General features: G+C 49.9%; 1 protein-coding gene across 1 annotated transcript; it reads left to right on the top strand.

Annotated features, from left to right (window-relative positions):
- Positions 1–38: 38 nt before the first annotated feature.
- P3H1 (prolyl 3-hydroxylase 1) lies at positions 39–19,757 on the top strand. Its single transcript, XM_006068321.3, has 15 exons — positions 39–558; positions 4,476–4,628; positions 6,648–6,837; positions 7,038–7,169; positions 8,236–8,375; positions 13,338–13,427; positions 13,697–13,749; positions 13,924–14,045; positions 15,947–16,074; positions 16,236–16,331; positions 16,993–17,143; positions 17,902–18,019; positions 18,413–18,488; positions 18,740–18,880; positions 19,284–19,757. Exons 1-15 carry the CDS (start codon positions 94–96, stop codon positions 19,437–19,439), a joined length of 2,211 nt encoding a protein of 736 aa, XP_006068383.3. The 5' UTR covers positions 39–93; the 3' UTR covers positions 19,440–19,757.
- Positions 19,758–20,423: the final 666 nt, after the last annotated feature.

Below are 20,423 nucleotides of genomic sequence, written 5' to 3' on the forward strand. Positions count from 1 at the left end.
AGGGCGGGGCTTCCCTCCGGGGCGGGGCTTCGCGGAGGTGGGACTCCAATCTCCCTGGCCGGTGACCAAGGGTCCCGTTAGGTCTGAGCGGCCATGGCGGCACTCGCTTTAAGGCTGCTGACCACATTGCTGGCCGTCGCCGCCACTGCCTCCCAGGCTGAGGCCGAGTCCGAGGCGGGATGGGACCTGACGGCGCCTGATCTGCTGTTCGCGGAGGGGACGGCGGCCTATGCTCGCGGGGACTGGGCCGGTGTGGTTCTGAGCATGGAGCGGGCGCTGCGCTCGCGGGCCGCCCTGCGCGCCCTCCGCCTGCGCTGCCGCACTCGGTGTGCCGCCGACCTCCCATGGGAAGTGGACCCAGACTCGCCCCCAAGCTTGGCGCAGGCTTCAGGTGCCTCCGCCCTGCACGACCTGCGGTTCTTCGGAGGCTTGCTGCGCCGCGCCGCTTGCCTGCGCCGCTGCCTCGGGCCGTCGACCGCCCACTCGCTCAGCGAGGAGCTGGAGTTGGAGTTCCGCAAGCGGAGCCCCTACAACTACCTGCAGGTCGCCTACTTCAAGGTGCAGACCTGCCCGAGCCCCGGGCGGCTGGGGGTCCTTCTGGGCGTGGTTGGTTCGGGGAAGAGGGGCGAGGGACGTGTCCGCGGAGAGGGAAAGTGGCCTCTTGGACGAGAAACTTTTCCTGGATCCAGGGAGAGCAGGGACCCTGCCAGGAGACCAGCCTCTCCGGGTTCGCATAGGCAGATGGTGACCCCAAAAGTCCAGCCTGGGGTTAAGGCACATGCCAAGCAAAACTTGGTCTTGTGTTACTCAGGAAGCCGCTTATAGAGAACTACAGCGCCAGCTGTAAATCCTGATTTCATTGTAAGTTACCCAGTTGGAAGCTAAGACCTTTCTACAATATCTTCCTTCCGGTTTGCTTTTCAGTGATGCTCTTCCTGCCGCCTGAGTGCAGCAGCCTTTTTTCAGGACGTGAGGTTGCCACGTCGCCAGTAGGGGCTGTCTGGCCCCTCCCTGTGAGGGACCCTCTGGTTAGTGTGTCAGATTTCCAAAGAAAATGAGTATTTTTAGGAATTCCAGAGTGCCTTAAGTCCAAGTGTACACCCAGATTTGGAGCGTTGCTGATTTATGATAATGATAGCCAAAACAGACTTCCAGGCATTATTAAATACTGTGTTTGTTAGTTCATTTACCCAGATCCTGGCAATATCCTGTAAAGTAGATGCTATTACTAGCCCCATTTTATTGGGGGAAAATGGAAGGAGGAGCTGTGTGGCCTTGTCTATTATATCCATAGTTTAACAGACCTTCAGTTCGACTTAGAGACTTACAAAGCCTTGGGGACCTCAGATTTCCACCTCTGCACAAGCATTCTGCTTACACAGTTCTGCTCCATTCCTCCTAGTTTCCCAGAGGAGTATCGGATTTGACCCCAAAATAATTGGGCTGTGTCTTTGGTTATGTCACTTAACAACACTTTAAAAAATTCTTTGACAAACATTTACTAAACACTTATTACATTCCAGTTTTTGCACAGGTAATGTGCTTGACTTTGTATGTTTTTGTTTTATCTCGCTTTGCAGTTTAAGAGTCATTTTAGTAGTAAGGGCTACTTAAAGAGTATCTATATCCTGCTGTGGAAACACAACAGAGGAAGAATCTAACTGTGTGTCAGAGAAGTTGGACTTAAAAGAAGAGGTGACATTTGAAGCTGATCCCAACTATTGCCGGAGGAGAGGAAGGATAGCCATTTCTGACAGAGTAGGGCCAGAGTGGGAAGAGAATTCTGCAGACTTCATGGACCCATCATCAGAACTGGGTTGTAGGATGCTGATTCTGGAAACCATGTGGGATAAGCCCTGGGAGAAGGAGAAAGTGGTGGCAGAGTGAACCATTAGGAGATGACTGCAGTTGTCCACACGAGAGGGAGAAATCAAGTGCTTTGCGCTCAGAGGGTAAAAAAGAGCTGGAGGTGGAGTGAAGAGTGTAGAGATGGAGGAGAATGGAGAAAGGCAAGAGTAGTGCTGAAAGATAAAAGACGGTCAGTCCATAAAAGGGACAGACTTGAGAGAATTTCTGGAGAAGGAAATGGCAACCCACTCCAGTACTCTTGCCTGGATAATCGCATAGATGGAGAATCCTGGTGCAGGCTATAGTCCATGAGGTCACAAAGAGTTGGACATGACTGAGCGACTTCACTTTCACTTTGAGAGAATTTCTGATTTTACAGTTAGGGATACTGAGGGACAGAGATGGGGATTGTTGACCTTGGGTCACCTAGCTATTTGGGGGTCACAGCCAGGGCTGACTCCTTGTCTAGTGTGCATTTACTAGTACTAAAGTCTGAAAAGAAAAAAATTTTTCTTGGCATATTAGTCATGTGCTGGGAAGAACTGACGCAGTGGAAAAGACCGTGATGCTGGGAAAGGTTGAAGGCAGGAGGAGAAGGGGATAACAGAGGATGAGATGGTTAGAAGGCATCACCGATTCAATGGACATAAATATGAGCAAGCTCCAGGAGTTGGTGACGGACAGGGAAGCCTGGTGTGCTGGAGTCCATGGGGTCACAAAGAGTTGGACATGACTGAGCGACTGAACTGAACTGAGGATTTACATTCTTTTTTTTTTTTTTTATACTTTACAAAATTGTATTAGTTTTGCCAAATATCAAAATGAATCCGCCACAGGTATGCATGTGTTCCCCATCCTGAACCCCGTCCCTCCTCCCTCCCCATACCATCCCTCTGGGTTGTCCCAGTGCACTAGCCCCAAGCATCCAGTATTGTGCATCGAACCTGGACTGGCAACTCGTTTCATACATGGTATTTTACATGTTTCAATGCCATTCTCCCAAATCTTCCCACCCTCTCCCTCTCCCACAGAGTCCATAAGACTGTTCTATACATCAGTGTCTCTTTTGCTGTCTCGTACACTGGGTTATTGTTACCATCTTTCTAAATTCCATATATATGTGTTAGTATACTGTATTGGTGTTTTTCTTTCTGGCTTACTTCACTCTGTATAATAGGCTCCAGTTTCATCCACCTCATTAGAACTGATTCAAATGTATTCTTTTTAATGGCTGAGTAATACTCCATTGTGTATATGTACCACAGCTTTCTTATCCATTCATCTGCTGATGGACATCTAGGTTGCGTCCATGTCCTGGCTATTATAAACAGTGCTGCGATGAACATTGGGGTACACGTGTCTCTTTCCCTTCTGGTTTCTGAGGAATTTACATTCATTGAGCTGACATTTATTAAGCATTTAATATGTGCCCAGTGCCATGTGTTAAAAGCTGACTATATATCCTCTCATTTAACTTTCCCTGCAATCCTGTGAGATTAGGGGATGTATTTATATATTTATTCATTTTTGGCTGTGCTGGGTCTTCATTGCTGTTCGGGGGCTTTTCTCTAGTTACAATGAGTGGGGGGCTACTCTCTAGTTGTGGTGCTCGGGCTTCTCACTTTTGTTGCAGAGCACAGGCTCTAGGGCACGCAGGCTTCAGTAGTTGTGGTGCGCAAGTTTAATTACCTGCAGCATGTGGAATCTTCCCAGACCAGGGATTGAACCCCTGTCCCCTGCATTGCCAGGCAGATTCTTAACCACTGGACCACTAGCAGAGTCCAGGGAATGAGTTTAGAGAATAAACTTTAACTTGTCTAAAGCCCCAGCAAGAGAATAATTAAACCTACCATTGTTACCAGTCTGATACCACAACCCATGTTGTTAATCATTATATCATCAGCGATTTCTTCTGGATTCTATATATGAAGCTGTATAATTTTGGTATGCTGGAGTCCATTGCTCTACGCGTTACTGTGGTCTGTAGCACATTTCTTCCCCTCTCATATTTCTGTAAAGTCACTCATTTTAACCTCATGAGCCCTGGGCTTTGAGAAGTCAGAAGATGTCATATCTGGATTTTGTATAGGACCTTAAGACTTTTCACCACCCACCTTTTCCTTGAATGAGTCAAAAGCACAAAGGCAAAAAAAAAAAGCTTTTTTTTTTTTTTCTAGGCAAATTCTTAGGCATGGTCTAATTGTTAACTGCGCTTTCTCCCCTACCCCTAAATCCTTGAGTTCTTGGACTTTTTCAGCTCAGTCCCTACATCTGAATCTCGAGACTGTATTATCTCAGGCAGTCAGTCTTCCATAGCATTCCCCCTACAATAACACCTTTGTTTTAGAATAGAATGTTTATACTTTTGAAGCACGACCTCCTGTAATTTGAGGAATCCCTAATCCTGATTTGAGAAATAGCTGGAAATCTGTTCAGGGCCCTGTGCTTCTAATCTCTGGTATGTAGTTTCTCGCAATAGGTGTGTTTTCTGGGCTCGGGAGGGGCTCGGGCACACTGAGTGGAAGGCTCAGGAAGGCAGGGATTTCCTGTTTACTGTGAACTGCATATTTGGACACCAGACTTCAGGGTTTGCATGTGACAATTATCTTTTTATTCTTCATCCTTAGATAAACAAGTTGGAGAAAGCCGTAGCAGCAGCCCATACCTTCTTCGTGGGCAACCCTGAGCACATGGAGATGCGACAGAACCTGGACTATTACCAGACCATGTCTGGGGTGAAGGAGGCTGACTTCAAGGATCTTGAGGCCAAACCCCATATGGTGAAAAAAAAAAACCAAAAAACGTTATCCTCTTCTCTCACTCTTTTTTTTTTTTTTTGAATTTTATTTTTTTTTATTTTAACTGAAGGCTAATTACTTTACAATATTGTGTTGGTTTTGCCATACATTCACATGAATCAGCCATGGGTGTACATGTGTTCCCCATCCTGACCCTCCCTCTCACCTCCCTCCCCATCTCACTCTTTATTATAGTGACATTCACTAGGGTTGTTTGCAGATTACAAAAGTAATGTATGTTCATTGTACAACATTAGAAAAACGCAAATACATAAAAAAACAGGAATTAATTATCTCTAACAGTGCTACATTCAGAAAACCAGTGGTTGATATTTTGGTCTGTTTTTAAAGTCTTCAGTACCTAATTTTTATGGGCTTCCCTGATGTGCTTAGTGGTAAAGAATCCAACTACCAATGCAGGAGACAAAGGGTTCGATCACTGGGTCAGGAAAATTCCTGGAGAAGGAAATGGCGACCCACTCCAGTATTCTTGCCTGGGAAATCTCATGGACAGAGAAGCCTGGTGGTCTACAGTCCATAGGGTAGCAAAAGAGTTGGAGAAAACTTGGTGACTAAACAACAGCAACAAATCTAATTTTTAAACCTAATTTGGTGTCATATTGTGTATGTACTTTTAATCATCCTTTTGAATTAACATTTTATCATGTACTTTTTCTCATGTCTTCAAATTTTCTTTGAAAACAATTTTTAATAGCTGCATGGTAATCCATCTTATTCATCAATTGTATTCATTTACTTATTGAATATTTTTGGTTGTATAGATTTTTGCTTTTCACAACAGTGGGTGGTACCATAGTCCTCAGGGTTCTTACCTCTTTAGCAGCTGGTGGCTCAGACAGTAGAGAATCCTCATATAATGTAGAACCCAGTCCTGGGTTTGATCCCTAGGTTGGGAAGATCCCCTAAAGAAGGGAACGGCTACCCACTCCAGTATTCTGGCCTGAAGAATTCCATGGACCAAGGAGCCTTGCAGGCTACTGTCCAATGGCATAGTATTTTTATAAAGGGCTTATGTTCTAGTTTATTAATAGAAATAGGCATATTAGAGACAATATCAAAATAGCTTTTAAAGGTAAAATGTGTACATATAGTACTTTATACAACTCTACACTGTTTAGGTTTTGTGTTTGTTTTTAGTGATTCTGTAACAAATGAAAATGGTTACTGTCCACAAGAAGGGAGCTGTGTCCCACAGAGAGCAGAAGCAGAGTCTGTAATCAGCAGTCCTTACTGCCAGAAAGATTGCTTTCATCACCTCAAACCACATTCTAACCTCTAAGAGTTCAATTTTTTAAATTAAATTTTATTTTGAAAACTTTCAGCCCTACCAAGAAAAAGAGCAGGAAGATGACAATGAGGGACTTCCCTGGTGGTCCAGTGACTATGACTCTGAGCTCCCAATGCAGGGGCCCCAGGTGTGATCCCTGGTCAGGGAACTAGATCCCACACGCTGCAGCTAAGAGTTTGCCTGCTGCAACTTAAAGATCCCACGTGCGGCAACTAAGGCCCCCGCACAGCCAAATAAATAAAAAATTTTTAAGAAAATGACAATGAATTCCCATATAGCTTTCATCTAGATTGAGTTGAAGTGAAGTGAATTTGCTCAGTCATGTCCAACTCTTTGCGACCCTGTGGACTGTAGCCTACCAGGCTCCTCAATCCACGGAATTCTCCAGGCAGGAATACTGGAGTGGATTGCCATTTCCTTCTCCAGGGGATCTTCCCGACCCAGGGATCGAACCTGGCTCTCCCGCATTACAGGCAGACGCTTTATCGCCTGAGCCACCAGGGAAGCAAATGCTTCTAAATTTCAAAAGAAACAAGGAAAGACCGTTTCTAGGAGGCCTTCATTATACAGCAGCCACCCTTTCTGTCGGTAATCTGCTAGGGCTAGGGGGACGCCCGCCGAGGTGGCCGCAGGATAGAAGGGAGAGCCGTCTGCCGCCTGCCCGGCATCTGAGTACCCCTTCCTCCCAGTAGCACAAATTTCGGTTGGGAGTGCGCCTCTACTCCGAGGAGCAGCCGCAGGAAGCCGTGCCCCACCTGGAGGCGGCGCTGCGGGAATACTTCGTGGCGGACGAGGAGTGCCGCGCGCTCTGCGAAGGGCCCTATGACTACGACGGCTACAACTACCTGGAGTACAATGCCGACCTCTTCCAGGCCATCACAGGTACGGCCGGAACCCCGCTCCCGATCGGGCCCGCTGGGCTCTCAGGGCGGCAACGTGACAGGGCATCTTAGGCCTCATTCCTGAATCTCCTAGAGCTGGGAATCCGACTGAAAACTGCTTCCTCTTGATTTGTTCATCTTAAGCAGAATTGGAATCCTGAAGTTGACCTTACGGTTCTCCCTCTCTTCGATTCCTTTCAGATCATTACATCCAGGTCCTCAGCTGTAAGCAGAACTGTGTCACCGAGCTTGCTTCCCACCCAAGTCGAGAGAAGCCCTTTGAAGACTTCCTGCCATCTCATTATAATTATCTGCAGTTTGCCTACTATAACAGTAAGGTCTACTTCCCTCTTTCTCAGCTGCTTTTAACTAAGCCTAAAGCAAGGAAGGCAGGGATCGTGGCCACTGTGCTTCTTTGGCCTGTTTGGCTTCTCTCTGTGGCTCTGGGAGGCACTGTGCCAGGTGATCCCTGGGTGCCTTGTTACAGGCCACCTCCTGGGAAGCCAGTATCAGCAGCCCGAGAAGCTGGGAGAGGGAGACTCTAGGACCTCACTGGTCTCCTCTATAACATTTATAATCTGATTTTGCACTTGAGTCAAGTTATAGCAAGGGCTTCCCTGGTGGCTCAGATGGTAAAGAATCTGCCTGCAATGCAGGAGACCCAGGTTCAATCCCTTGGTTGGGAATATTCCCTGGAGAAGGGATGGCTACCCACTCCAGTATTCTTACCTGGGGAATTCCATGGACAAAGGAGCCTGGTGGGTTACAGTCCATGGGGTTGAAAATAGTTGAACGTAACTGAGTGACTAACGCTTTCACTTTTTTCACTTTAAGTTATAGTAAAGGCAAGGATGTATTTCCATTTAAACCAGCTCACGGGACATTTCCCAGCCCTTCTCCTTCATAACAGCACTGATGCTCTGGAGTAGTGAGAGGGGCATATCAGCATCCAGAAAAACAAGTCAGCGGGTCTTTACCGAGTTCCTACTGTGTGCTAAAGTAAGCCTTATAGCATATTCAAGAATATATGCTTTTATAGTTGAGGAAACCAACACATATCAATAAAAGAGGTAATCGGCTATTATAATCTTCCCTTCTCTTCTGAAAGTCCATAGGGGAAAAAAGATAGAAAGGTGGGAATATTCCTGATGTTGGTCTAATGAGTGGGACTATTAAGGCCAATGTTTGAATTACCTGAGGACACTGAGCACCTTAAAATCAAATACATATTCTATGTGGATTCTGTCATTTCTCTCCCCTGGTCAGGCAGTTGTGTTATGTAGCTGGTGCCTCCTGGCCGTGTCATTATCACCTTGGGCTGTGCTGAGACTGAACTGTAGGTGGTTCGTGGTACCCAAAATGAGATGCTTTCTTTTCAGCCATTTTTTCCCTTTTGCAGTTGGGAATTACACACAGGCCATTGAATGTGCCAAGACCTATCTCCTCTTCTTCCCCAATGATGAGGTGATGAGCCAGAATCTGGCCTACTATACAGCCATGCTTGGAGAAGAGCAAGCCAGATCCATTGGCCCCCGTGAGGTGAGAGACTTGCGTTACTTAGGGCAGCTGCCAGCTGAACCCAGACCAGAGAGCAGAGTGGGATAGAGAAGGGGGAGCCAGCTGCTGCTTGGGCAGGGGGAGGCAGGGTTCCCAGGCAGGCGTGAATGCATGGGAAGCGTAGGGAATAAGCCGGAGCCTTCATTAGCACAATCTGGGCCCAGAAGTCTGTTCTCTGAGTTGGCAAAGAAAAGCAGAACTGCAGAACAGCCACGTTCTTTGCCTTTTTTAGCATCCCTACTTTAAGACTTGATACTGTTTGGCCAAGATTAATCATTTTCTACTTCATGCTAACTTTTTTTTTTTTTCACTCACCACTTTTCTGCCTCCATTTTCCTTCCTGTCCCCTCTTCTTTCTGCCATTGTCTGATCTGTCCCTGTTTCAGCATTAATCCCATATCCTTCCAAAACTGGAAGGAAAATCTATGTGATACACAGACTAAAATGAAAAGTACTGAAGTGAAAGCACCCCCCATCCCTGCACTGTTGGGAGGACTGTACATTGTGCTGTTCATTTAACAGTGGCTATTTCAGGAATTACAGGTGATTTTTTTTTTTATTTTGCTCATTTGTATTTTCTAAATTCCCTGCACTGAATGAGTATTATTTTTGTATTAAAAACATGAAAAGAGAGGATTTTCCTAGATGTCCAGTGGTTAAGACTCCACACTTCCTCTGAAGCAGATGCAGGTTCGATCCCTGGTCAGGGAACTAAGATCACATGCCTCAGGGCATCACCAAAAAGTAAATAATAAAATAGCCTAAAAAAATAAACAACACACATACATGGAAAGTTCTCTGTTTTAACTTAATGAAGTTTGGCACTGTGAACCTTCTTATTTGTGCATATGCCATGCACAGGCCCTAGATCCTCTCCTTCTTGAGCCCAGAACAATGAGGTGGATTTGAAGTCACTAATCTAGGCTCAAGTCCTGACTCTTCCACTTACTAGCCATGTGATTTTTGGCACATTGTGTGGGATCTGAGTCATGCTGCTTTGCCCTTCTGAGTCTGTCTCTTCTGCTATAAAATAGGACTGTGGTTCTTGCTCTGTCTTCAACACAGGATGAGTATGAAGGTCAAATGAGATAGTGAGCTGGGACTTCCCTGATGATCCAGTGGTTAAGACTCAGTGCTTTCACTGCTGTAGGCCAGGGTTCAATCCCTGGTCAGGGAACCAAGATCCCACAAGCCTCGAGGTGCAGTCAAAAAAAAGAGAGAGAGTAAGCCAACAGGCACTGTACAACATGTTGTGTGGACAGGTAGCATCACAGGGGTCTGGACGATGGTACATGAGTAGCAGTTGGAGGGTTTTCTCACCTCTAACCTCAGTTACCTCCTGAAACCAGGGGGCTTATCACTGTGGCCCTCGATCACTTGTGTTCTGCTGGCCTCACCCAAACCCCAGCCTGCAAAATTGGCTATAACTTTGGACGAACTTTTCACTTTGTCAGCAACAACAACAAAGATAAATGGCTACGATTGTTCTAGAAGCCCCTCAGTTGTTAACGCATCACATCTCTTGGACAAATGAAAGGGATGAGAAAACAGGTCCACCCCTGGGCTGTTTAACCAATGATTCAGCGGCCCGGGATTCACCCCGCAGCTGTGCTGCACATTTGTGCAAAGGTAGTGTGCACAGCTGTGCATCAGAACACTGCTGCTGAAAGCAAAATAACTAGAAACAAGCTCAATGCCATCAATTTGGAGACTCGTTGAATCAGTCTTGGTACATTCATTCAGTGACATACAAGATAACTTGTAAATTGTATGAGTAGATTACTATGCACCAATATGATATTGTCTCCACGATAATGATTTTAGGTAAAGAAAAAAATTTAACATAACTGTCCATGGAGATTATTCCCCCAACCTCAACCCCCAGGCATGGGCCTGTAGGTCAGGGGTTGGAGGGAAGACCTGAACGTTTCTATTTATGTCTATCAGCTCTCTGTGGGTTTAGCTGTGTATGTTTTACCTTCATGTCTTTTTGAGTGCCATCTGAAACCACCTTGGAAAGGTATACAATATGACATTTGTAGGATACTGCAGTGAATATAATAAAAGAGGTGCCAGCAAGCTAGAGTGGACGCATGGGAGAGAAGGGAGTGCCTGGAGAGTCAGGGAGGGCTTTGCAAGAGGCAGTGGTGGTGACATTTGGTTTTGAAAGCCTACAGTAGGTGAATGAGACAGGGAAGGGCCGTTTAGGTGGAGAGCAGCATGTACACCACCTATCCAACTATCCCATGCAAATGGAGGATGGTGCCAGGGAGCTGCAGGCAATGGGGCCTGGGAGGATCAGATTCTGAAGGTTCTTGAGTGCCTCTCCAGGACCTTGGACTCTATGCGGCAGGGAGTGGTGAGTCCTGGAAGGGTTTGAAGCAGCCTGATGAGCTATTATGGTGCAGGGTTCAGAATGGGACGTGCTGGGGGCCATGTGGCACCGAGAGAGCTGCCAAGCCCTGAGCGAGGCAGGGGAGCCAACCAGGTGGAGGAGGGAGGTGGAACTGGCAGCCTGGGTTGAGGGTGTGGTTTTCACTCCTCCCTTCTCTCCATGTCTAATTAGGTACCCTGTTCCAGTCTGGGACCCACTCCAGTATTCTTGCCTGGAAAATTCCATGGGCAGAGGAGCCTGGCAGGCTAAAATCTTTGGGGTTGCAGAGAGTAGGACATGACTTACAGACTGAGCAATAGAGCACACACCCAAAATTCCCAGTCTGGGAGACCTGTGTGTGTTGCTGGCCACAGGGCTCCAGAGTGTACAGGTGGCAGGGTGGAAGGGACTCACAGCTTCCCTTCCTGCCTGCACTCCAGCTCAGGGTAGCTAACTTTTCCTCTGTTCCCTGGGAGAAGCAGGGAGATGATGCGGTAGTAACACACTTCCCATTCTGGTTGTTGTGGCATTTTCCTGTTGAAAATAAGCACCCTTTAAATGTGTGTGGCATTTTATAGTTTACAAAAATCTTTCGTAGCTTTTCTTTCACTTGATTCTCATAATAGCCCAGTGAGGTGGCATCACCAACCTACCCTGAAGTTAAAAACCAAGGTTCTTCCTTCCTAGATCTGGCGTCCTGAGCATCTCCAATAGAAGGAGTCCTCCTCTTGCCATCCCCTCCCATGTGGAGACTGTTTACCCTTGTCATTGTTCTCTTTGGCTGCTAGATGGTGACCACCTGGCTTTGAGATGGCACTTCTCCTGGCCTCTTTGCTCAGTTAAGATCCCCCTCACCCTTACCCTTAATGGCCATATTAGTGAGTCTTGGGCAGAAAGAGAAAATGAGTGGTCAGCCTACCATTTCTAACTAGAACCACCCTTCTGGTAAGAAGGTAACTCACATCTGTTGAGCCCCATCCCAGGCCAAGAACTGAGCTGGATCTTTACACCCATCATCTCGTTGAGCTGGGTGTTCACACCCATCGTCTCATTCTGTCATCACAGGTGCCCTGTGAGGTGGGTGCTGTTCTCTCTTTTTTAGAGATGAGGACATTTAGGCTCCAAGAAATGAGTTAACCTGCACGGTGGCCTGTCACTGCCTATGGTGACGAGAATCTCTGCTCCCCTGCTTTATCCCAGTGCCAGCATAGTTCTGACACAAAGCTGCCACTTGGAAAATCAGTGTTGAAAGAGTAAGTGGTAGAAGTGGGGCTTGCAGCCTCATAGGGCTGCTGCAGAGGCTTAAGGGAGTTAACACATATCTAGCTTTGTGTCCACACTTGGTGAGGGGGGCCAATCATTTCAACTCCTCAGGAAGGACTTTGCTGGTGATTCAGTGGTTAAGACTCCACATAATGCAGGGGGCCCGGGTTCCATCCCTGCTCAGGAAACTAGATCCCACATGCCATGACTAAGAGTTCACATGCTGCAACTAAAAATCTTCCATTAAAAAAATAAAAAGATCTCGCATGCACAGCGAAGATCCCGATGTCACCACTAAGACCCGACACTAAGATCCACATAAATAAATATTTAAAAAAATAATTTTATCCCTTAAAAAATTTTTAAAAATGAACTCCCTTGAAAATTTCCATCTTCCTCTTGAGTAAATATAACAGGTGATATAGGTAGGCCTCATTGACGCCTTTAAAGTTTTCCTTATTGCCCTCATCTTTTGTTTCAACTGACACCGTCTTCTTTTTCTTTTCCTTCCTTCTTCTGCTGCTAGGAGACTAGCAGGGCACCTAGGGAAAGATGGGATCCGGAAGGTACTTAGTTTCCCTACCCCGGGTAAGCCCACCAGTGGGAAGGGCCGGGTGCTGGGCCCCGTTGCTCTTTCTGCAGCTGCCTGGCTCCGGGGAGGGACACCGTCTGCTCCAAGTCTGAGGGGAGACACGTGACACGGGATAAAGCACACAGACTTTAGGATTAGAGAGACCCAGCCTTGGACATGGGTCCCTGCTCTGCTGTTTCCTATTGTGTCACGCCACAATAGGACATAACATTGTCCCTCTGTACCTCAGTGTCCCCATCTGTAAAATGGGGATAGTCGGATCACCCTCAAGGTGGCCGTAAAGATTGAATGAATAACACAGGAGTCACCTAACACCTAGTTTTTAAGTTGTTTGTTTGTTTTTCCCTGAGTACCAAACTCCTGTAAAAGTTGAGGAGTTTTCCTTCTTTGAAGACTAATTGTTCCTGAGAATCCTCAGGTTTTCTGTCTCAGAGAGTAATGGCAGAGGAAGGAAGGGGGCGTTTTCCCTTCAAGGGAAGCCTGGCTCTGCCACCTCAGACGTGCTGCTTGTGCCAGGCAAGAGGAACCTTCGAGCACAAAAGTGAGGCTTTTGTCCCAAACTGGGGGACAGACACACGAGTGGTGTTGGGAGAGGAAGCCTCGGGTCACACTGGGAGCAGAAGTGTAGATGCGGGGTGGAGGGCAGAGGGGTGGGGGGCCGAGAGCTAGTGGCAGGGCTGAGTTCCAGAGCGTTCCTCCTGCTGTGTGCCCTCAGAGTGCCCAGGAGTACCGCCAGCGGAGCCTGCTGGAGAAGGAACTGCTCTTCTTCGCCTATGACGTTTTTGGAATTCCCTTTGTTGATCCGGTGAGCCAGGGTGCAGGGGTGAGGGGTGGGCAAGGGGTGGGGTGAGCTGTACACCAGGTGACTCCGGGGAGAAGACTGGTGGACAGGAGACAAGGGGGAATTCTGGCTAGCTAGTTATAGGTGACTTGGTCCCAAAGACATCTCCCTTTGTCTCCTGGAAGGGGTCTGGTGAGGAGGTGGACTTCCTGTAGGCCCTGGTCCGCTCATCAAGACCTAGAGGATTCACCAGGCCCTCTGGCACTGTTCATTTCCTCCTGCTCTGCTTTTAGGATTCATGGACTCCAGTGGAGGTGATTCCTAAGAGACTGCAAGAGAAACAGAAGTGAGGCCCTTGAAGAAACTGCATGAGTGGATCGGTGTGATGAAGCACTTGAGGCTTCCCGAGCCCAGGCAGATGTGAACTCCTGGCAAGGGGTGGGCAGGTCCAGTCTGGGGAGCCAGGGTGGGAGCCTGGGTGCGCCCCGGTATGCAGCGCTCAGAGCAGCTGTGCTCACAGGTCAGAACGGGAAACAGCCGCCCGCATCTCCCAGGAGATTGGGAACCTTATGAAGGAGATCGAGACCCTTGTGGAGGAGAAGACCAAGGAGTCACTGGACGTGAGCAGGCTGACCCGGGAAGGTGAGAGGATGGGTTCGGGGCCACTTTGGCCATCGTGGGGGCAGAAGGGCCAGGGTCCCCATGTCAGCTGGACAGCTCCCATGAGAGGGCAGCCTCGGGAGCTGAGCCGGCACGGGTCACAGTCAGGGACACTCTTCCTTACTCACCCACGGGACTTCTGCCTGCAAAGATAACTGAGAATTGGCCTTTGGTTAAGAAATAAGATGCCTGTGTCACGGGGACACTAGTTTAGTTCACTTCGGTAAGTATTTAGAGGAGAAAACGCGTGTCCTTGCCCCCAAACCATTTCCTCTCAACTGCCATCAATCGTTCTGTAACCAAGCCTCAGAGTCTTGAGGTGTCCTTTGGTCCCCCCTCGCCTGTCGCCTCCAGTCCACTGGCGAGGCCTACCGAGTGGGACTCCGCTCTCTTTCTATCTCCCCCCTTTTCATGTCCTACTGCCTCAGGCCAGTGACAGGCTCCCAGCCCCCCCATCTGCACCCTTCTTTCCTCTTCCAGTCTGTCCTTGCCCCTTCCCACTGGGGGGCAAGAGCAGTCTCCAAACACCAGGACTCTGACACCATCCTCCTTATCTCCCCTTTAACCATAGGCTCCACTCTTGCCTTGTTTACACCTTTTCCTCATCCTTGAGCCTCTCTCTGCCCACAAGTCCTTGTTCAGGTCTATCTGTCCTCCTGCACACTTGCTACCATCCCTGCCCATGTGGCGTCTCAGATACACCCCCACAGAGTCTTTCTTAAACTCCAGGCCAGGCAGGAGCCCCTGCCTATTATTTATCTGTTTGCGCTGGGTCTTGGTTGCGGCATGCAGGATCTTTAGTTGCAACATGTGGGACCTAGTTCCCTGACCAGGGATCGAACCCAGGCCCCCCTGCATTAGGAGCACAGAGTCTCAGTCACTGGACCACCAGGGAATTCCCTCCCCTCCCTCTTTCTGTTGAATTTTCAAGGCACTCTGTGCTTTCACAAGGCCTGCTTTGTGCGGCTTATTGTGTAATTATTGAAACAGGTTCTGTCTTCAGGTGTTAATCCCTCACCTCCTCTAGCACAGTGCCTGGCGCATTCTGAGGCTGGAGTAAATAGAGTTGATTTGGTCTCTGGGATGTCCCCAGCACAAAGAGATACCAGGAGAAACTGAAGAGAGAAAAGACTGGCCTTTATGGTTGCTTCAATTAACAGTGGTTAATTTAAAAAGATTAGCACATTAAGGAATTTGTCCGTCATTTGTTTATTTTCAGAGAGCTTTCACTCTACTCTGTTATTTGTCTTGATTCTCATAATTGCCTGAGAGGTGGGTTTGGGCAGATTGTAAGATCCTCATTTTTAAATAGATGATGATATGATGGTGGCTAAACTTTTTTTTTTTCTAATTGGAGGATAATCACTTTACAGTGTGGCGCTGGTGATGGGTAAACTTTTAAGCATTTACTCCAAGCCAAGTATTGTGCTAAACTTCTTAAGTTGTCTTATTATTCTTTATATTAAGCTTATGATATACCAGGAGAAATTGAAGAGAGAAGGACTGGCCTTTAAGTTATTATTTTGCAGATGAGATAAGGCTCAGGGAGGTTAAGTAACTTGCCAAGGTCAGACAGCTAGTAAGTGGAGGATCCAGGAGTCAAACCCAGTTCTTTCTGGTCTTGAGCTCACGTTATAGGAATGTCTGTGATGTTTCCCCAACCATGTGTGAAGGCCCAGGAGCCAGCAGCTGCCGACCAGTGCTTGGACCTCCTGTCCTAAGTTCTGTCCTCTGGTTCAGCCCACCTTTGGAAGTGACCAAATGGAAGGTTTCTCTGGTAAACAGGAATCAACTGGAATTTCTGTTCCTTACAGGAGGATAGTATCTGATGGAGAGTGTCTGAACCGCTGCTGGATTTAGCTAGTCTTGTCACTGCTTTGCAGGTGGCCCCCTGCTGTATGACGGCATCAGACTCACCATGAACTCCAAAGTCCTGAATGGCTCCCAGCGGGTGGTGATGGATGGCGTCATCTCCGACGAGGAGTGCCAGGAGCTGCAGAGACTGACCAATGTGAGGGAGCCTGGTGACCACTGCCTCCCTAAGGGCCCAGCATCCCCCGACTAGGTGCCTCTTAGGTCTGGACGGTTGCCTGCCCCTTACTCTGGGCAGTCGACCACCTCTTCCCGGGCTCTCAGCTACCTGGCTAACTACCTGTTCTGGGGGCCTCGTAGGCAGCAGCAACTTCAGGAGATGGCTACCGGGGTCAGACCTCCCCACACACCCCCAGCGAGAAGTTCTATGGTGTCACCGTCTTCAAGGCCCTCAAGGTAGGGTCAGTACTCTGTTCTGGGTGTGGAGAGGAGGGAGGGGGTGCCCAGGCTCTGAGGGGGAGTTGGAGATGGTGGCGGGAAGGGGAAAAGTATCTGCCTGTCAGCATTCCAGCTGCCACGGAGGCAGGATGAACCACGCTGGGTGAGGCTGACTTTTGAACCATGGCTCTTAGTGTAATAAAACTGAGGCAAGCAAGTAAGACTAATACCCCAAGCTTGAGCGTGCTTTCTGAAGAACAGCTACACTTTTTAAAAAATATTTACTTTCATTTCTTTGGTGGCACTGGGCCTTAGTTGCAGTACGCGGGATCTGTAGCTGTGGTACGTGAGCCCTTAGTTGCAGCATGTGGGATCTAGTTCCCTGACCAGAGATCAAACCTGGGCTCCCTGCATTGGGAGCACAGAGTCTTAGCCACTGGACCACCAGGGAAGTCCCAGAATGGCTCTACTTCTGAGCAGGATGCATGAGTTATTTATAAAGAGAAGTGTGAATGGTAGGGGAGCGGGCGACGGCAGAGCATCGCGTGCGGGAAGCAGAGGGGCTGCGCCTTCACGAGCACCGAGAAGTGGGGCCAGGTGCCTCACTGGTCTCTGTCGGCCTCCAGAAGGAGGGGCGCCCAGGGCCCCTGACCCAGGCTGACCCTGCTCTCCTCGGCAGCTGGGGCAAGAAGGGAAGGTTCCTCTGCAGAGTGCCCACCTGTACTACAACGTGACGGAGAAGGTTCGCCGCGTCATGGAGTCATACTTCCGCCTGGACACCCCGCTCTACTTCTCCTACTCCCACCTGGTGTGCCGCACCGCCATCGAAGGTGGGCCTCCCTCACCCCACAGACCCCGCCCGCCCAGCAGACCCCGCCCCAGGCACTGGATGAGGAGAAGAGGAGGCACAGGCCCTTTTATCCTCTAAGTCGGTGGTTCTCGGCATCAGGGTTGGGCATACAGGTGTCTAGATGAATCATGAGCTGTGTTTTAAGTTCTCTGTCACTAATTTTAAATACCAAATTTGTGAGAGAACTCCTTATTTAATAAGTTAGGGCAGACTGGAGGTCACTCATCATTCACTCTCCCTCTGTCAACATTCCCTTTTGTGTCCCTGTGGAGGGGTGAGGTACAGCCAGTGTCCAGGACTCACATATGACCCACAGCCGTGTCTGTCCTGCCAGAGCCTTCAGTGGCCCCGGTGCTGACGTTCCGCTGATGGTGGCAGAGGTTAGGGCTTTACTGTCCCTCAGAATGTCTGGAATCCTACCATAATCTGGGCACACCAAAGGAATATGCCAGGCTTGCAACTGTGTCATGGTCTCCAGGTGGGGGTGCCCTGGGGCCTGGCCAGCAGGAAGCCAGTGGTCATGCAGGGGAGGGCTGGATGAGGCCTTGTCTTTATTCCACCAATGTTGAGGATTTAAGGTTGGCCTTGCTGCTGTGTCAAAAGACTCGAAGGTGTGGATCAAACCAGAGCAAAGGAAGCTGGTCGGCAGTGACCCAAACGCACCCCCCAGGCCAGCAGGAAAGCTGCACGGCCGTCCCCTGAGAGCCCCAGTGCTAATGTGTGTCCCCTTGGCTGCAGAGGCACAGGCTGAGAGGAAGGACGGTAGCCACCCCGTCCACGTGGACAACTGCATCCTGAACGCCGAGGCCCTCGTGTGCATCAAGGAGCCCCCTGCCTACACCTTCCGGGACTTCAGGTGCCAGTGGTCCTCAGGTCCCCAAGGCCCCGTGCCTTGCTCGTTTGGGACCAGCTTTTCCCAGAGTCCAGGACCCTCTGGGTTGGAAATCAGACAGTATGGGAATGGTTATAGTGTAGTGGGAGAACAGAATGGAGAGAGGAGGATGTGGTGCAGAAACAGCCCAGAGAAGGGCATGGTGCGTGCTCAGGGCTGAGGGTGGGGAGGCGGGAAGGGGAAGGTCAGGAGTCCTGTTCATGAGGCTTCAGAGAAGGTTCTGGAAAGCTTTCTTCCTATGAAAGGCCCCCCTCCAGCTGCTGGCTGGGAGCACTTGGGGGTGACAGCTCTGGAGCTGCGGGTTTTCTCGGGTCGGGAGGAGGAAGTTGGTGTCGAGATGCTCTCTGCCTTTCCCAGCGCCATTCTTTATCTGAACGGAGACTTCGATGGAGGAAACTTTTATTTCACTGAACTAGATGCCAAGACCGTGACGGTGAGTGCACCCTTGGGAGACAGAAACCCTCAAGGTGCAGTGGGCAGAATGGCCGGCTGGCCTTCCTGGTAGCCAGCACTCCCCTCCCCAAACCAGGAGGCCTCCGACCCGTCACCTTTTCTCTTTAGCTCTGGGCTTTGGGCAGCCAGGCAGAGGAGCCATCCCCCCAGCCCGACCTGAATGACCCCATGTCCCTTCTGCAGGCAGGTTTCAGTCTCTGACCTGCGCACCCGCCTCGCTGTCCCCTTTAGGCAGAGGTGCAGCCCCAGTGCGGAAGGGCCGTGGGCTTCTCTTCGGGCACGGAAAACCCTCATGGAGTAAAGGCCGTCACCAGAGGGCAGCGCTGTGCCATCGCCCTCTGGTTCACTTTGGATGCTCGACACAGCGAGAGGGTGAGAGCAGCTGGTGCTGCCGTGACCTGTTCCCGGCAGGACCCCTGTTCTGCGTCCTCCTTCCCCAGTCCCACTGCCGATGCTTAGACGGGAAAGAAACGCTGGGCTTGGGAGTCCAGAGAGACTCTTCGCTCTGGCACTGTCACCATGGTCCCTGGCCCTTCCTTCCTTGTCAGTAGGGCTCCAGGTGGGGGACCGGGGGGACAGGATGGGGGAGTGACCCTGGTTCTTGGTCCCTCACTGGGTACCACCTCTGCTACCTCTGCCCACGACCTGTTAGGAAGAGGATGAGCTCGGAGGCCGCAGAGGAAGAACCTTCTTATTCTCCAGGAAGTAGCACCTGGGCGATGGTGAGTACCTGGTCCAGAGCCCTCCCTGAACAGCCAGGGGTTTGTCCTTGCAGGACCGAGTGCAGGCGGACGACCTGGTAAAGATGCTCTTTAGCCCAGAAGAGATGGACCTCCCCCACGAGCAGCCCCAAGAAGCCCAGGAGGGGACCCCCAAGCCCCTACAGGAGCCCGTCTCCAGCAGTGAGTCAGGGCCCAAGGATGAGCTCTGACAGCTCCCGTGGATGGTGATCAGACCCACACGAGGGACTCTGTCCTGCAGCCTGGACTGGCCAGCCCCGGGCGAGGACCAGTGGGAACCCAGGCCTGCCGCCCAGCTGAGGGGGCTCTGCTCACGGCTATCCGCATGGTGCTGCTGCTCTTGGAGTGGACATGGCGAGATGGCCCTCTCCTCTCTGGGCCTGACTGAGGGCTCAGGACGCAGGCCCAGAGCCACTCTGGGGGCCCGCACAGGCAGCCACGTGACAGTAATACAGTATTTAAGTGCCTGTGTAGACAACCAAAGAATAAATGATTCGTGGTTTTTTTTACCTGGTGGTTTGTTCAGAGTGGAAATATGCCCATTGGCCCCAGAGGTCTCACTTGATGAAAATTGTTCTGGGCAGGACACAGTGGCAGGCCTGCTGTGAGGAGGCCTGGTGCCACCCCTGGCTTGGCCACTTCCTGTGCAGCCTCAGGCCAGACACTTAACCTTGGGGACCTCGGGGTTGTCATATGTACGAGGGGGACCATAATCCCTGGTCTGCCCACCTCCCGGGCAGTTGTGTGGCCCAGAGGCGGTATCGGATGTGACAGCATTTTGTAAACTGGAACGCTCTGGGTGGATGGCAAGGATTATCTTTAATCCTTCTCTGGCAGCCAGCATCGGTCAGCAGTGCCCTGGCGTGGTGCCCCCGTATCGGCCACATGCATCCTGCTCTGCTGTCTGGCCTCTGGGTCCTCAGACCTCAGGGTCTCCATTGCAGGACAACGCACACCTCTAGGAGACAGAGTGACAGACCTACAGCTTCAGCTCCTCTGGCCTCAAGCTCATCTCCCATCCTGGGCTTGAGAGGCAGGGGGGTCGTGAGTTGGGAACCTGCAGTCTGAGGGCCCATTTATTCATTTAACCCATGTTTATTTATTGAGCACCAGCTATGTGTCTGGTGCTGGGAACATGGAACCAAACAAAACAAGTCCCTGCCCTTGTAGAGCTT

Source organism: Bubalus bubalis, chromosome 6, assembly GCF_019923935.1.
Source record: "Bubalus bubalis isolate 160015118507 breed Murrah chromosome 6, NDDB_SH_1, whole genome shotgun sequence".
Taxonomy (NCBI): Eukaryota; Metazoa; Chordata; class Mammalia; order Artiodactyla; family Bovidae; genus Bubalus; species Bubalus bubalis.

Bases quoted from the DNA above. Each gene is read 5' to 3' on its own strand.
- P3H1 (XM_006068321.3), top strand. From the start codon at position 94: ATGGCGGCACTCGCTTTAAGGCTGCTGACCACATTGCTGGCCGTCGCC. The intron at 6,838-7,037 runs GTACGGCCGGAA...GATTCCTTTCAG, and splicing joins CCTCTTCCAGGCCATCACAG to ATCATTACATCCAGGTCCTC. The intron at 17,144-17,901 runs GTGGGCCTCCCT...CCTTGGCTGCAG, and splicing joins GTGCCGCACCGCCATCGAAG to AGGCACAGGCTGAGAGGAAG.